This window comes from Erigeron canadensis, chromosome 4, assembly GCF_010389155.1.
Source record: "Erigeron canadensis isolate Cc75 chromosome 4, C_canadensis_v1, whole genome shotgun sequence".
Classification (NCBI taxonomy): domain Eukaryota; kingdom Viridiplantae; phylum Streptophyta; class Magnoliopsida; order Asterales; family Asteraceae; genus Erigeron; species Erigeron canadensis.
This window is the reverse complement of record NC_057764.1, coordinates 26,965,126-26,984,523: the sequence shown is the minus strand read 5'-3', so window position 1 is coordinate 26,984,523 and position 19,398 is coordinate 26,965,126. Positions and strand designations below refer to the sequence as shown.

General features: G+C 30.2%; 2 protein-coding genes across 2 annotated transcripts; both read left to right on the top strand.

The window, feature by feature from the left end:
* Positions 1-4,505: 4,505 nt before the first annotated feature.
* Positions 4,506-5,486, top strand: LOC122597272 (inositol-tetrakisphosphate 1-kinase 5-like). The gene has a single exon (XM_043769885.1). The coding sequence runs from the start codon at positions 4,506-4,508 to the stop codon at positions 5,484-5,486; it is 981 nt and encodes a 326-aa protein (XP_043625820.1).
* A 3,704-nt stretch (positions 5,487-9,190) lies between these two features.
* LOC122595859 lies at positions 9,191-10,395 on the top strand. Its single transcript, XM_043768322.1, has 2 exons — positions 9,191-9,495; positions 9,728-10,395. The coding sequence occupies exons 1-2, from the start codon at positions 9,331-9,333 to the stop codon at positions 10,025-10,027; spliced, it is 465 nt and encodes a 154-aa protein (XP_043624257.1). The 5' UTR covers positions 9,191-9,330; the 3' UTR covers positions 10,028-10,395.
* The last annotated feature ends 9,003 nt before the right edge of the window (positions 10,396-19,398 follow it).

The window sequence follows — 19,398 nt, the reverse complement described above, 5'->3', positions numbered from 1 at the left end:
AGTGTAATGTGATATCATAATTAAAATAACAATTGCTTTTATTTGGTTGGCCGTTCAAGTAACTAAACTTTTGTGTGTGTACAAACTTCAAAATCAACTTGCTTTGTATTGCTTATTCTCCTAAAATTCTAATTACTTAAAAAGGAGCTCCTAATATATAACTAACTTAACAAATATATATGCTACTCGTATTTTTTTTATTTGTATTTTGTACAATTTTAGCTATTATAAATAATATTGTGATATAAAATTTAAGAAATTGAAGTTAAAAATTGAGCTTTCTTGAATCTTTCTCGAACATAACTTTGAATGTTGTCGAACTTGAGCTCAACTTATATACATTGAAAGATACATTTCAACTCATATGCATACTATTAAGTAGATCTTTAATTGATTTTTTTTTTTTTTACTTGAAATTAGAGACGAAACTAGTAAGAGGCTAGAGGGTGTCGGCACATCCTACTTTATGTAATGTTTCATCGCAAAGGTTAATTTGATATACCTTTTATCAACGTAACGGTCTCTCTCAATCAAACACCCGACTCCTTTCCTCTCAATATCCAATGTTGGCTCCATCTTTGGATGAAAAAGTTATCATATAATGTTCCATCTGTTGTCTTTAAAAAAATTGGTATTCAAAATACCATATGGCTTCCAAAATATATACTGTAATTCAAAAAGATTGGGTCCATGGAAAAATTGAGTTGGCCAACCTACCCATGGTATATATATTCTCAATTCTCTTGTCTACTTACCGGTGAATCGGTGATAATGGTTGTGATTCATGATATATATCTATCATGATCTATCTATATCATCATATTTGACGCATAGGATAGGATTTGGACGACTTGTATATCTCTATCAATCAATTTTGGAATAACTATGGCCCAAAAGCACCTTGGTATAAAGAAAATCATATAAAAAACCTAAAGATCATTTACACCAATTTGGTATGGAATGTGATTCTTTTTTCATTGTTGATACGTTCAGATTATTTATATCCCACTAGCATTAGATATTGGAATTGTCGATCCGTGTGGACTTTTAATATTGTCCTTTTTTAAGTAATAAAGCTATAGAAACGTATTATTCTTGGGGAAATGCTAAATACAGCCCTTAACGTGCATAAGAAAACTTGTACTTTTCATATTAAAAGTTGCCTCCTGATTTTCATGATAAATGTACAAACAGTTTATGCACCTTAAACACGGCCCTAAAACTGTATTTAGCAAACCCCTTCTAGATGTACATGATTAAGATGCTCAATACCACAATTAAATAGAGTGTTATGGGAATTAAGCATAATGCTAATTAATGTTAATTAATCATGTGAATTGCAGACTTATTTTAATTAAGGAAAATGCTAAATACAGCCCTAGCCCTAAGGGCTGTATTTAACGTGCATAAAACAACTTGTATCATTCATATTAAAAGTCTACCACCTGATTTTCATGATAAATGTACAAATAATTTATGCACCTTAAACACAACCTTATATTTAACAAACCCCATTAGTTAATTAGAAGAGAATCTCCCAATAATAATAAAAGAGGGTATAAAATTCATTTTTAAAAAAAGTTATACCCTTGGATGAAAAAAAAGTATTAAATTGTAACCATAGGATCAATAGGTTTACCTCATCTTCCTTATTTAGACTACGTTAAGTATTTTTAACAATGTTACTAAATTATTAAGAGATTAAAAAAAATTACCAGTGGCGTTCCTATCAGTTTCATCCAATTTCCTTCCATATGTGTCCAATATACATTCAATTCATTAAAATAATATTAATATATATTAGTATAGCTAATTTAAACATCCCATACTTATGCACTATGTTGTAGGCTAAATGAAATTCACCAAGATGGTAGAATGCAGATAAAAAATACCGCTTAAGATCCCTATACTGGTCAACACAAAAACAAAGTGAAAAGTCAATCATCTCTCAATAATAATAAAAAAGCATTCTAAAATCATTTTTGAAAAAATTATAACCTTTAAATTATTAATATACTAAATTAATAAATACTAAATTACATTATATATTTACGTTTAATGATATTTAATGCATGTGTGTGTTGATAGCTAACTCCAAAGACATTATTGATTGAATTTTTAGTTAATGGTTATTCATTAGTTTTTAATAAAAACTTTTGCCGTCTTCAATATTATATTTCTAACACAAATTTGTATAGTGTACACAGTAGTTCATTTGGTAGTGGTTTGTCTTCTTGGGAAAATACTAAGATTTAAGTGTTGACATAAGAATATTTAAGGTAACATGAAAGTAGAATAGATTGGTGTAAATATAATACTTGGTTTAAAAAAATATATACATTAGTTTTAAAGTATATATTGGTTATGTATATATATATATAACATATATATATATATAGGGTAACACTCTGGTGAAAACACTATTAAAATAAGAACGGTGAAAACACCTTAAAAAATATCATCTTGATGCATTAAAAGTCCATAAAACTAACATAGTGCATAACTAATTATCATTATTTAATTGTTTAATAATACATTCATCCGTCAAAATTGAAATAATCATGTTTTTTGTATTAAAAGTCCATAAAACTAACATAGTGCATAACTTATGTATAGAAGTGATTGTGTTAGCTTTTATACTGAATGTTTATATGCATTTCTATACTAATTAAATCTCATTTTTTATTCTGAAATTAAAATTGAATATATATATATATATATATATCTAATAAAACAATAGTTATCCTAGCTTTTTAAAGTCATCCAACTCAACTTCAATCTATCTTTAGATTTTGCCACATAAGATATTTCCTATGTGTCATCTTTATGAATTTTTCCCATTTAATATATACTACATTCCTATTTTGTTACAATATCAATAAAATAAAATCACAACATATTATGAATAAAATAATCAACTATAATTTTTTTCCAAATAAATAATTGCTAGCACCTTTTTTCCAATATATAAGTTTGTTAATTACTAACATATAGAAGCGTCTATATCAATATGTATTTTATACTAAATCAATATAACAAGTTTATTTCACAAAATTGTTGTTGCTAATTGTTTGTATGTATTCTAATGTTTTGTTTGTCCACTCATTTATGTAGTGGATTTGACTATTAAGAAAATTTTGAATATTTGATTTTTAAATATTTTCAATTATTTTATATAATTTTTTATTGAAACGTTGCTTATTAGAGATTTTATTGATTCAATATTAAAAGTTTTGAAAATATAATCCAATAGTCGCGCATTGCGCGTGGTAAAAATCCTTGTATGGAGTATATAACTGTATAAGGTTTCCTTTTCAAACAAATTACACATCAATTAATAACCACACAAGTGATAAGACATGACCACAAATTGTGCTTTTTTTTTTGACATAATTAAGTTGGTTGATGGAGCAAGAGTCCAAAACCAGGAGAATTGCTTACTACTCTATCTTCGATGAGTGAACCATCCTCGCACGTTAAGTGGCACGTTACGCGTTAGATTTCCATACTCCCACAATAACCCATGTTTCCTCAGTTGCATCGACCACATAGTATATATTCTATTACTTACGAAAATATAAATAATATTTTTTCCTGAAATAATTAAATATGTTTTTATAAAACGGCTAATTATCATATTCCAACTTTTAAATTACATGAATATTAGAGATAGTATACATGATTCTCAAAAAATCTAATTCACCTTAAATTATACGAATGTCTGAAATAAAACTATGCATCAAGTATTTAATTTGGAATGCTGGGATGACCTATATCTTTATAGGTATACCTTAAATACAACTTTTTCCTTCATTCAACTTAAAGGAGTGTTTAATAGGATGAAATAGAAAGGAGACAATGAGAAACAATTCTTTCGCTTGATTGCATGGAAATTTGAATAGAAAAGTAAGAATGATTTTCATTTTCTTAATTCTTTATAATAAATTGTAGAAAATGATAAGAATTTTGTAAAGAAATAAAAAAAAAAAATTCACTCCATTTTATGAGTATATCTTTTCACACAAGATTATTTTAATCAAAAATCTTAAAGAAATCATGCTTTGTTATTAGTTAAAGATTGTCGATCTACTTAATTAAAAACAATTTAAAGTTGACCACATATTAAAAAATTAGCTCTTAAATCGACGGGAAAGAAAATGGTTTAACAATATTCACAAATACTGTATAATTATACACATTTTTTCATTAAATTATTCGCAACCTAGATGTTGACTTTAAATTTGGTAGAAGATGCTTATAAATTGGTCTAGGATAATAATAGTAGTACAAAATAAGATTAGTTTATAGATACAAGTGTAACCACACCACGTTCAATTAAGTGTGTATAACACATTAAAAAATAAATTATTATATAACTATCAACCAATTATAAATCTATTCTAACTACTATATATAAAGCCAATACATTGTTTTCATTGAACATAAAACCTATCATATCTCTAGCTCTTCTTTTCTTTCATTCTCTAGACAAAAAGAAATTAAGTATGCCCGAACAAGGAGAAGAAAGTTGTTGTCATTTTCGAGTTGGTTATGGCCTACCAACAAGAAAGATCGAAGCTTTCATGGTTCCATCATTCATCGACTACGCTAAACAACGAGGTATCGATTTCATCCCTATCGATGTTTCAAAACCAATAACCGAACAAGGCCCATTCGATTGCATCATTCACAAGCTTTATGGCCAAGAATGGAACCATAATCTTGAAAATTTCTCCTTAGAGAACCCGAATGCCATTATTATCGACCCTCCTTTGTCCATCCAACGTCTCCATAACCGTATTTCAATGCTTGAACCGGTTACTCAACTCAAAATCCCTCAACTTAACATCCCACCTCAAATCCTCATTCAAGATTCCGCGTCTTTAAAATCTTTTGAGCTTACAAATTATAAAGACTTGAATTTTCCTTTGATCGCGAAATCTTTACTTGCGGATGGGACTACTAAAGCACATAACATGTCTCTAGTGTTTAACCAAGAAGGGTTAACCAAAGGGCTAGAACTAGACCCTCCTTTGGTTTTGCAACAATTTGTGAACCATGGTGGGATCATATTTAAAGTATATGTAGCCGGTGATTATGTAAAATGCGAGAAAAGGAATTCTTTGCAAGATATTTCAAAGGAGACTTTGGACAAGATGGCATCATCCGGTGGAGATATAACATTTTCTCAAATATCAAGTGCAGTTGTATCCGGTGACGATGATTTGAGTAATGATAAACCAAAGATGCCAAAACCCGAGTTTCTTGATCAAGTTGCGAAAGGCTTGAGAATGGCTCTTGGATTACATCTTTTTAATTTCGATATGATTAAAGATGACAAAATTAGTGATGGGTATCTTGTAGTTGATATCAATTACTTTCCTGGTTACGAAAAGTTACCTTTTTATGAATCTACAATGACCGATTTCTTCTTAAATATTAAGAAATTACAAGAAGAAAAGAAGATGATTAACAAGGAGAACTAGTCGAGAATGGCGAATCAAAGGTTTAGTGCGTCGAACATAAGCGTTTTTTGTGTTTGTATGATGAATCCATGGAGATTTTTACTCTATATTTATGTTATTATTATTGGATGTACTCTTTTTTTTCTTGAGAAAAATATGATAATAATTCAATGAATCTTTTTTTATACATGTTTGTTCCTTTTAAATTGTTTAATATAAGTTTCATTCCTTTACTAGTTTCTTCATTCATCTTAATAATTCTAGCTAGTGGAACAGAGATAATTACAAATGGGAGAATCTAATTCCAAAAGTAAATTGGTTTGCTCGAATGAGTTTGGGTCTTTTTCTATGATTTCTTTATGTCGTGTACTCAAGATATTCCAATTTTTTTTTGACAAAGATCAAAATTCAAACCCAATCTCTTTACAAACTTTCATTTGAACCAGTAGATATAAACGTACGTAACCAGCGGACTTAATTAATTCAATGGTTAGAAATCTCCTTTGTGTTACAAACTTTTCAAAAAGAAAAAAAAAAGAAAAAACAACTCCGATTATACTAACTAGACCTGACAAGATATCTAGGTCAAATGGTAAATCCACCGATTATTGGACCAATAGTCTATACGAGTGTTATTAAACTGCCGGGTCTAACCGACCGGACTACGGGGCAGATATATATTTTCTTACTATACAAGCCGGTTTTATAGCTAGGAATGAACTTACTTAGAGGATGTTTGGGATTACAATATAGAGTGATTATTTGATTATTACGTTTGTAAAACGCAAAGAATCTAAAAAAGAATTTGTGTAAAAAAGTGATTATTTGCTATGAAAACGCAGGTTTCGAGAAACATGTACCTACATGCTTTTTCAAAACGCAATTTTGAAAACGCAAAATTTATTTTATAAACGCAACCCCAAACACCCCCTTAAACCGAACCAAATTAAACCGAATGAATCGTAAATAATTAATAACTAGAGCAGGTTTAGACAATTCTATCTCTATCTCTATCTCTATCTCTATCTCGATATTTAATAAATGACAATTGTGATTACATCATCATTTTGTTAAAATATCTTATTTGACAACTTTAAAAAATCTTAAAAAAATATTTTTTGTTTTTACTAAATATTTTAGGATATCATTATAACATTAAAACTAAATTATTTAATTTATTATATACTTTGTAAATTCTTATCATATGGTTTATAAATATCTTTATGCATATTTCTTAAAGTATATATTTTTCGATTAACATGAAAGAATTGAATTAGTTAATTCACATTTCATTATTTGATAACTATTTTTTTTTTATTGCCTTTGAATAATACCTATTTTAAATATAACGACACATCATCAATAGCAAAACATAATCGTTTTCAGGTTTCCAAATAATATATTAAAAACTTCTTCTTTTTCGTGGAATTGTCTTTGAAAGAAGTATATATTTTATATGTCAAAGTTTTTAGCAAACATAAATCATCAATGACCAAAAGTAAGCGAACAATTTGAAACCGTGCCACACGCAGACAGAAACTATAATGGTTTTTCCTTTAAATAAGTTATATATTAAATAATACAATAGTTTCAACACGACAATTGATGTCCTGCAACGCAAGCCAAAAATTTGCTAGTGTGTGTATATATATATATATATATATAGGAAGAGGTTAATGTGAGAACATAAATTACAAGAACCATGAGAAGCTCTAAAAAATAACTTGATGCATATATGTGAATGTATATGTAAACAACTACGCCCGCATATGAACAAATCAGGTTATACTTAATATTATCTATGTTCATATATGAACCGTTTTTACATGAACCTTATATATATATATATATAGAGAGAGAGAGTTTTCTTATTTGAGAATCATTTTTTTTCTAAGAACCATGAGAACTTAGAACAATGAGAACTCTTACATTATATATAATATATTTGTTCATGTATATGTTTTTTTTGTTCATTCACATGTGAAATGATGTGAAAGTATATGTTGTACAAGAAACCTTCAAAGTAGCCTTTTGTGAACTTGTGAATGATTTTGTTCACGTTTTTTGTTCACATATAACAAATGACTATATATAAGGTTTTGGGAAAAAAAATTTGTTATGCAACAAATATTTTTATAATATTTCACATGTGAACGAAAAAAAAAACATATGTTCCAATATGAAATATAGTAGTTCTCACGATTCTTAAAAAATTTGTTATGCAACAGATGTTTTTATAACGTTTTACATGTGAATGAACAAAAAAAACATATGTTCCAATATGAAATATAGTAGTTCTCACGATTCTTAAAAAAATGGGTTCTCAAAATAAAGGTCCCTATATAGATATATTTGTATGTATATTTTGTATATACTTTTTTTATCCAATAATTTTTTGTAATGTATGAATTTTTGCAGATAAGAGATGATATAACAAAGACCAGTTCTAATAACTTTAAGCCAATTTTTTATCAAGTTAAATGCTTGCATCAGCTAGGTAATTATGTGCGTGTTTGTGTGTTAGTGGTAAAGCTCTTTTAAAAATGTTTCAACATTTGTTAGAAGTGTTTTTTTCTTTATATGATTTGGATTAGGGGAGTAAGAAATAAACCAGAAAACTAAGAAACCGGTCCGAATCGCGTGATCCGAAACCCAAAAAATCAAAACACAAAAAAACCGAAACCCGAAAAAACCGATGTGTAACAGTTTGGTTACGGTTTTCAATATTCATTACTCGCGGTTAACCGAACCGAATTTTGATATATACCTTATAATCATATATATGTATATTTACACATATATGTATTACATGAATACATCAATTACATATCTATTTAGCTAGTTTTTGTATATGTTGTTTAAAATATTAACAATTTTACTAACTTTTTTTCACAATATGATTAATTTTGGATATTCTAAGTAATTTTCTTTTATATATACTATTTCTAAGAAAATTTGTTAACTTTGTTTAAAATATTTATCAAAAATATTAGTAATATAATATAGAAGACATTTTAAGTAGTAAATTATGATACTTTTAAACAGAAACTTGCATTGCATAAAAATAACATTAGAAAAAAGTAATTCAAAATTAGATGTAATGTATATTTATTTATAAAACAAATTATTAATGTAGTTAAATAACTATTATACATAGAAAAATTAATTAATACAATGTAATATGACTATTATAATTGAAAACTTAAACTTTATATTAGCATAACTTTAATAAATGGTTAACCGAAAATAATACCGAAATTAACCAACTTTTTCGGGTAACCAATTTGCGGGTAACCAAAATTAACGGTTCAAAATTTCTAACTAACCGAACTGAACTGAAACCCGAAAAACGGTTCGAAATTTCTAGCTAGTCGAATCAAACCGTTTACAACCCTAATTTGGATAGTTTTTGGTATATATAAAAAAACTAAAAAGTTGAAATAGTAATTGTTCAATCTTTTTTAAAGTGGTGGCACTCAACAGCTAGTCCGACCCTTCAACTAAAGTGAGGGGACCGTCGTCCTAAATTTTATTGGTGCAAGTTATTCGCCTTATCATTAATGTGAGGACTTATGTTGGTAATTGTGGATTAGTGGATAGGTTGTTGGATGAGTTGATAGTAAGAGATTGTTATTTGTATTCCCTTTGGAAAGGGAAGAAAAGAAAGAGGGGTCACTCCCTCTTGAGTTGCATTGAGCCAATCATTCATACAGTGAAAGAGTCATTCATACAGTGAAAGAGTTCCTCTAGTCTTGCTTTGGCACCCTTTCTGTTGCCAAATTTTCATACTTAGTCTATAAATTAGATATTTGAGTTATATATATATATACCTCATAATAAAAACACTTTCCTTAACATAAAAATCATGAATAATAAAGGTAATATGTATGCAATGGTGATGTTTCTATTTGTGATCACCACTACTACGATCAGCTCGATTTCGTGTTCTTCTTCTTCCGACATAAATAATGATGAGGAGATTGTCATGGTCGTGGAAGAACAAAAATCCTACCTGCAACCAGGGATGATGGTACGTGATCGAGTCACTACAAATAATATTGCATTTGTCTACACTTTTAATGAGTGTGAACAAATTAAAAAATTTGTCACGTTTTTTTATGTGTAAAATATTTCATTAACTTACTATACATCTTGATACATATATATAAGTACATAACACTTCCACTCACAACATTGTATATTAGAATTTCTCGTAATGAGAAGGAAAAAAAAAGTTAGATTCTATATATATTTCTATGTAGGTTGAGAAGCCAGTTCAACTTGGACGATTCGATTTAAAAGATGGGAGGTCTGTGACATTATTACGACATGTGAATGGAAAACAGAATTGTGTTGGCCTCAATGGCGATCCATGTGGTCTGTTCGATCCATGCTGCGAAGGGCTTTCTTGCGATGGGATTTTTAGTGGAACGTGCAGTCGTATCTCAAGTTGCGCACCTGTCGGTTCTACTCAATGCTCGGTGATCTTTTCAGGAGCACCTGAGTGTTGTTATCCCTATAAATGCACTTCTACCGGTCACTATACTGCTATTTGTAAGTAGTATATTCTAATAGATATGTATATGCATGTAACTGGATTGTTTATATATACCTGTGTGTGTACGCGCGCGCGTAAGTGTGTAATAATGCAACCAGACATATACCATGTAATAAATAATGTATCAATCCAAGAGCTTTAGCTCAATGGTCACTAGGAAGTAAAATAGAGCTTTTGGATGTGTATATATTTCGGGTTCGAGTCTGTTTGGAGATGATCGTGTGACTGCCAGTGATACAAAAAATGGTGCCGTAATTGCATTTAAAAAAAAATGTATCAATGCCGTTCATGGATATGATATGGTATGAATGCCTCATTGTGTATCTTCTTATTAAGTTTAATGAAATAAGCATCGTATTAATTAGTGTTCTATATTTGTAGTATTGTAAATCCCATATTTTTACATCATTTTATATTTTGACAAATGCTAGGTTGTCAAATAATTTACAAACAAAAGTCTACAAACAAATATTTAACTAATCAAATCAAGTCATTTTTTTTCTTTATTCTTTTTTTCTCTTTGTTGATTGGTCCATACCATATGCCACATATTTGTAGTCATTTGTTTATAAATTGTTTGTACAACTAGCATTTTATATTTTAGATCCCATTAATCTAAAATTATAATATTTCTAACGGGTGATACAATAATATATTAATGTTCTAACATTTTCAATTCATTTTTCAAATTAATTATTTGACTTATTTGAACTATATATTTAAGATTCTTACACGCGCATAATCTTTAAATACAGGTGTTACTTCTTGAATATCAAAATAATTACTCCATCCGTCCCACTAGAAATGTCCAATTTTTGAGTTTTCAAAGTCTTTTTTTTATAACTTTGACCTTTTTTTTTTAAAGTGAGTTTTGATTCAGACGTGTTAGAGGCAATTTTAACTAAAGATTTTTTGGACCTCCAACCCCCTCCTCATGGAAAATTCCTTTGAGATAAGAACCCCAAGACTCGAACTTGAGACCTTGGGTAAACTCACCCCGGGTCCACATAGTGGATTTAGAAGATACCCCTGGCCATTAGGGTTTAAATGAAAACACATCTAAAACTCAATCAGTTCATATAATTTTTATCAATTATTATACAATACAAACAAAAATATTTAAAGTCAAAGTTACAAAAGAAAGACTTAAAAAATTCAAAACTAGACACTTCTAGTGGGACGGAAGGAGTATATTTACCGAGATTCAAAATGATAACAAATTTACTTGACATCCATCGACCACTTTTTATGGTTCATCTAACATCCTTTTCTTTATCATCGTTTCGCTATCTTTTGACCCTGAGGTCCAACTTAAAAATGCATTTTCCTTTAATCCTTTAGCACCTTAATTTGATACGAAAGACTAACAAGTAAGAAATTAAGGTTAATCAATGATGAGTTGGTGTAATGGTTTGTAGTTCCTTTGGTGATCTATAGGTCTCAGGTTTTAATCTCCATTCCACCAACTTTGAGATATAGGTAGTCCTTTTATGAGGGCTTGACTTAGGTATACCTAGGTTCAAGTCTGAAAGGGCAGGTTTTACCCCTATTAATCGTCGTGCTTTCGGACGGATTAGTATGGGATTTTTCCCCCATTAGGTATTTGAAATAGGCATTTCTACTTCGAGAGAGCTTTCTAGCACGGACCCGGTTAAGATAACGTATGTTAGCCCTCTCGCTGTCGAATCGCGACATGAAGTTTTAAGCGAAATTCACCTTTGAAAAAAAAAGTAAGAAAGTTTAAGCTTCACCACGAGTATCCTTTAAGTTAATGATATGCTATGATTTTATCTGTTGGAGCTCTTCATATTCTCCTGCGCTGCCACTCGTCGATATGTTCTTTCTTGTTCTATGGTTTTCATTCACTTTCTTTAATGAAACGACTCAGCTTAATTGAGACCAAAAAGTATGAACATGAAAAGAAAGAAACACAATTTAGTTAAATTATACTTGCAAAAATACGGCCAATTTTCACGAAAAATCAAAATGTTTCAAATCAAGAAAAGACACTTGGAATGTTCTTAAAATGATGTAAATAGACTACTATGCGAGTTTCAGGACCCGAAAAAATCAAACAAAGCCTCGGTAAAAACTTGTAAAAATTTACAGAAGAGCACGACTCTTGTTTTTGCAAGAGCCGTCCTTAAAGGCCATCCCTGGAAACAAAGGTTGTCCTCCTGCAGCTTCGTACTTTGACACTCTAATCAACTTTCAACCCTTTTTCTTAAAACCGAGTTTCATACAACTGATAAACAACTTCATTTTGACATAAAAGACATAACACAACATTTCCAAAAGTCTTTATACCATCCATTGCTACAAACCAAGTTTACAAGACTAAACGGGTCATTTACCCAAGTTGTCAAACCTCCAAAATCACCACATTCATTTAGTTACATAGACTATGACAACAACTGAAAATTTGCAAAAATATATGCAACAAATCTTTACCAAAAACACTTCAAATGTACCAAGGGTCATTAGTATAAAGGGGCTACTACGGGTTCTAGCTTCAAACCATTTTAACGCATAGGTCACATTGCCATAATTCAATTCATCAACAATCTTCAAAGCATATAATCTTGTTTTCAACTTTCAGGACAACCTATAAATTGGGTAAATGTTAGGTGCCATTGACCCATTATCATCGAGATCTGTACGAATCCAGGTGTGTAGAATCCACCCGAATCCGTTCTTGAGGCTTTTAACATAATCACACATATACATACAAATATATGATAAGAACAGGAGATATAAATGAAGAATTCCTTTGTTATTTTAGTCATATGATTACAATTCGTATTAATTATATCAAAACAGGAACGAATTACAACCTATCAAGATGACTCTAATAGCAATGAATAATATGGTGGACTTATGGACCGAGGTTTGCGCATACCTCAGCCTGCCGTGAATGAAATCTGTCTAGACTCAAATCATTAACTGAAACCCTAGACCTATATCACGTATATATAGCTGATGACTTGGGCTAGGACGTATCACGTACACTAAATATCATATCATAGAGATTAGTGTAGTATAGATAACATCTTATAGAGATTAATGTAGTATAGACATCATCTCATACATAATGTAGTATAGATAATGTCTCATACACAATGTCTCGTAGACAAATATGCAATGTAGTACAGGTGAAACTCCTATAGCCCATCTTCTGAATTGCATTGCATCGGACAATAAGAGGTGCACAAAAAATGCACCAACAGTAAAAAACTAAAAAGTAAGCAAAACTTAGTGAATAATCTTGGATACGTTTATACATACGAAGGAGGGCAATGCACAAAGGTCTATTGCATATAGCCTATGGCACCGTTATGCCATATATAATACTCACATTTGTGCCAACGCATTACATGGATCCATATAAGCAAATGATTACAATCTCAATAAACAATATCAATGCCCCTGTTTAGGCTATATCTCAAATGTCACACATGGACTATGATCACTGCTTAGGCCCGTAATCAAAGACGACTCCTACTTAGGTTCAACGCCAAATCAATTACCACACACGGAATCCACCATAATATGGTAATTGACTAAAGGCATATATAAAAGTATGCAAGAAAACTCACCTCCTTCGCTACCAAAAATCAACAACTCAACATAACCGCAAGTGCATAAAACAAGCTTTCAACCTATCATAATATCATGATTCACACATAAGACAATATTCATACTCTTGGCTAGCTTAACCTAGTCATACAACCAATTTCACTAGCATTTCTAACCCACAACAAACCCATTGTACCATTGAGTTGCTTTACTTTGGAAAATATCAATTTGGTGCAAGAATGTTCATCATCATTTTCAACAATTCCATTTCATTTAAAATAGCAAAGTCACAATTTCTCATACATGAGTTTTACTAATATCATCTATATTTTAATCATTTTATTATGCAACTTAATAACAAAACCATTTCATGAAAGAAATTGGGCAAAAACATCATGCGTGGACTCAATTATACAAAAACTCCAAATTCCCAAATGTAAGAAGCCTAATTCTTAGAGATTTAATCAAACTAGGTTAGGAAATACTTACCTTAAAGAAGTGAAGAATGAAATCAAAGATTTAAGTCACAATTCCTCCTCCTTCACTATGTGTGTTGACACATACACAAATACCCACATTTCCCAATTTAAATTTCCAAGATTATTGAGGTTATTATTATTACTTAAAGAATTTTCTTGGATTTGGAATGATCAAAGAAACATACTTGAAGAAGGATTGAAATTGAGAATGGATGGAGAAAGAAAAGAATAACTTAGAGAATGAAGATGAGTCAAAAGCAAATATGGTTGGCACATTCTCCATGTGCCACGCCTCTTTACAAAACAAGTGGGTTTTATACCGGCTATCCACTAAAGTTCTAACTAATTAAACACCGTAACTAAATTTTAAATACTAGAAAATTATTTTAATGTCAAAACTATAATAAAGGTTTATTTTATTTACCTTAAAACTTCGGGATGTTACATTTAATAACACTAAAGTGTGGTTGATAATACTACGTGTACGTGATATCATATATATATATATATATATATATATCCAAAATTCAAGATAGATGTACCCTTTTGAATGATCATACGAAGGAGATACCTAACAGAGCCTCTACACGAAGGGCTTATGCCCAAAGATGGATAATAATCAAATGGTTAGAGATGGATACAATTATTTCCAAAAATAAATATCTATCTGGCCTTCAAATAACATAATTATTAAAGGTTACAAATCGAGTAAACATGGAATGTATATACCGAAATTATGGAGAAGGTGAAAACTCTGATCTTCTTCTCCTTTAAGTTATCCCTCTCCTATAAAAGGATAGGGAATTCTTCACATTAGGCACGATCACAATCGGCCGAATAACCCTAACAAATATATCTTGACGTCAAACTATCCTTGGGGATTCGCCAATAAACCCCAAAGCCTTTTTTAATATTCCGTCTAGAATATCTTGACGTCAAACTATCCTTAGGGATTCGCCAATAAACCCCAAAGCCTTTTTTAATATTCCGTCAAGAAGTTTCATTAGTTCACGAAGTGCTAGACGCGGTTTGACACACAATCATTTAGCGCCAACCGTGGGACCAACCACAAAGTAACACTAATCAAGAAACCCCTTTTAACGTTGGAGTTTCGCAAGTGAACACTGGGACTTTGAACCAGCATCTCAACCATAAATTACCTTTGGGATGAACCCATCTGTCTCTTTACAAGACCATTTGTCCCCATCGTTCGCTACTCCTGCTGGCGGAACCCAAAGTCTGCCAAATCCATGTTTAGTCCTCGCACCCCGCTAGATCTGAATCAAACTGCTCACTCTGCTCCCTCTATTTCGTCCTAACTAAGGATCCAAAGAGGAAAGTCGTCAAGACGAACGGAGCTGATTAACAAGGAGCATCTCCTTAGGAATTGAGATCTACCTAAAGAACCCCTAAGGTATGTCAATGAACGAAGGATAGTGGAAGGAGGTGACATGACGTTGGTCGTTGATGATAAAGTCGATGAGGAATGGGAAGTGGACGTTGGTTCGGTTTTTGACAAACCGAACCGTTATAATTCGGTTTTTGACAACTAAAGCCATTGGGTTTTGGTTTTTTCGGTTTCGGTTTTGGTCTATTTCGGTTCGGTTTTAGTCGGTTTTTAACCACTTGTGGTTTGAGTCAAATTGAGCTTCAAAAGTTTATAAGTTTATACCCTATAATTACACCTTAATTAATTTCAACAAGTTTTCAAAACAATAATAGTAATAATAATACAACAATGATAACAAATCTATAAAACTAAGTTGTACAAACTTCAAACAAATTTTATATATAACTATTTATATCTTTTACGTGTTGTTTAATTATACAATTATTAAAACAAATTAATTTGGTTGTGTATTTTTACTTAAAACATATAAATTATATTATTATATACACCTATAAATATAAAATAAAGTAAACATATATATTTTTGGTTCGGTTCAGTTTTTATGGTTCGGTTTTTCATTAGAAACCAACCGAACCACAACTTTCGATTTTTAGAAACCAAAACCAGTGATTTTTGGTTTTTTCGGTTTTCATGGTTTTTTCGCTTTTCGATTCGGTTTTTGCTCACCCATAATATCGAGATTTGATCATATCCTTTATACATGATAAAGGAGGAAAGAATCCTCCTAGACTCTTACTGCCAATGACTTAGGGAACCCCTAAAAAGACTTGACTTCTCCTCCAAGATTATTCTCCCTATAAAAGGAGAACCCTAAGAGCCTTCAAGTGCACGATCACAATAGATCACACACGTACATACAAATCACTGGCGTAGAATGGCAAATTAAAACTCTACGTTTGGGAAATCGCCAATGGATAACCTAACACCCAAACACCAACTCAGTTCCCATCTCCACGATCAGGTGTTCAATAAAGATACATGCGATACATTATATATTAATTAATATAATTAAACTATTATATCATAATTATTGAGCTAAGTGGAATAATGTCCAGAGTTCTTCACTTAAAAGCTACAATTCAATATTTTGCACACCCATTAAAGGATGAGTTTTATTTGCTAAAAAGTTTCTGTTAAAATAAAAAATATAAATAAGAAGAGTTAAAGAGATATAATGCAAAGCACTATAATCTTAGCATAGCCATTATATTATAACTAGATAGGTGCTCACGCGTTGCAGCTGTAAAAATAGATAATGTTCGAGGTGATATGACAATGTTAATTTTAAATCAAATATTTAATCGGAACTTTTATTTGTATGATAGTTTTTGACAATAAAAAAAATTACAAACAAAGAGAATTTTAATAAAGTCTGAAACTTTTTTAATGATATTTTAGTCACAGAGTATAAAATAAAAATAAAGAGATGGAGGGTAATAAATTAGACATAAGTTTTTAAAAATTTAAGGAGAAAAGGTCAGTTTTTTTTATAAGAGAGTATTGATATTGATATAAACTAATCAACAATCATATAGAATAATTAATTTAATTATACGTATGTGATACAAGAATAATTTGTAGTTATTTATCTATACTATATTATAAAAGGAATAATCCTCTTTATTTTTGATAATGTTGAAAATATGTAATATTTTTACTTAGTACCCTTTAAAATGCTTTCACATACACAATCCCCTTAACATTAATGATTAAATTACACTATCAATCTTTTTATCACTTAATATATGTCCATTAACTTTTTACATCAATTATATACACAACTCAACGCAGCTCCACTACCAACAGTCGCCCAACCATCATATCGTCGTTGTCACGACCAACGCCGCATCATGTGAATACCGTGTTAGTTTAAAGTTAAAAATTTTAATATTTGCACATATTCTAAAGGAGAATTCTACTTCACAAGCTTTTAGGTTGTATGGATTCCATTATAATTTAAATTTATACTAAAATTACGTAAGAAAATTACTACATTGTACAAGTTTGGAGTTCATTTAAAAGCCCGATTTGGTTAATAAACTACGAAACCAAGAAACCACTTTCATATATTAAAAAACAGATAGTGATCAAAGTTATTATCAACTAGCCGTTGGATCAAAAAGAGATGCGGTGAGCCGGTGATCTCAGTCGTTGATATATGATTTGAAAATGACATGGCAAGTCAACAGTCAAAACAAAACACCAAATGATTGTGTTGCATAGGTTTTGTGCTCCCACTCTTTTACTATGATTTTGACCACTTTGTTTTAGCAAATATTGTATGATATACTCCGTATATCTCTATTCGTTATCCTATCTACTAATAAACTAAAACATAATTTTAATATACATAATATTTGAGCAACACGTATCCCTTTTAGTTTATATTTTAATTTTAATTTGTATCTTTCTCATATACTAATAAAATATTTTTTATTATTTATATTATATTATATGATATACATAATTATTAATTACCATATAAATCATTTAAAAAATATCTTTAACTATTTAGGAACAGTTAATTTGCGTACAAACCAAGTAGAACCGTAACCCCCATCTCATATATATTTGGAAATAAAATCTTAACAATTATCAAATTTATTTGGATAATACTTAACTTTTTGATATTCTATATATTTTAATGAAAAATTTTGATAGCTTAAAGCCTTATTATTTACTTCATCATTATTATATTTTAATTCTTGACATCACATAAAAATTAATATACAGTATATCGAGTGGTACATGTTTTTCATTTGAGTTTTGTTAAATACAATATTGAAGTAATCCTTGATCGACACGTGTTATAACTAAACATATACTATATTTATCATACTGTTTTTTATAATTTAGTTTCGATCATCGGTTTACCTTAACCACAATTTATTTTAAACTCATGAATCATATATGTGGCACATTCGAATTTGTTTATAATATATATATATATATATATATAGCTACCGTACATCGTACGAGTATTAGTACTAATTACATTATAAAACATTTGTTCCCTTTAAAAAAATTTAACTTTCAATTTTTCAACAATGTACACCTACTAATGCATAATGTACAATAAATCTATATATGTTTCAATCACTCATTTTTCTCTCTCCTCAAATCTCAATCACTCATTTTTTCTATTCTCCATGATCATTCCTCTAATTCATTCAAAATCTTTTATCTTAAAAACCGTACATCGATAAATTATAAAAAATATATTGGTGTTCTTAAAATTTCATGCTTTTTCATTAGAGATGTCATTCGATATACTTTCGACGAACTTTAATTTTTTAAGACACTTCTTCAATCCCGTATAATTATCTACTTTAAATCCCCCGATTTTTTTATTTTTTTTAACAACGAGTTAGTTTTAATAGTTAGCATTCGAGTCACCACAATGACATCCAATTGGGCTGTATGCAGAGCTTGAATCACATATAATACTTGCTGACGTGAAAATCAGTCTTGCAAATTGACTTGACTTGGGGAGTACTTGGGGAGCACAACTGACTCAAGGGGTCTAAAGACTCAAGTCAGGTCGACTCAGTGTCAAACTCAGATCAAAAGGTTAAACCTGGTCAAACACAAAAAACTTAGTTAGACTAGGGCCAAATAGGGTCAAACTCGAGCCAAGGTTTGTCCAAGTTTTTTTTTTCTTTTTGTATTTTTTTTAAAGTACTAAGTTTATGTTTCAATGAAAAAATTAAGTTTGAACTTTGAAGTGTTATGTTTATGTTTAATTTTGAAGTGTATAGTCTATTTCTTTTTTTTTATTATTATTATTATATATCAATTTCAAAGAAAAAATTCCAATCCGATTATTCTCCGACTGATAAAAAAAACGCCCGACTCTCACCCCGCTGAGTCGACTTCTAGTCACGAGTTTTTTAACATAGCGTGGAATAA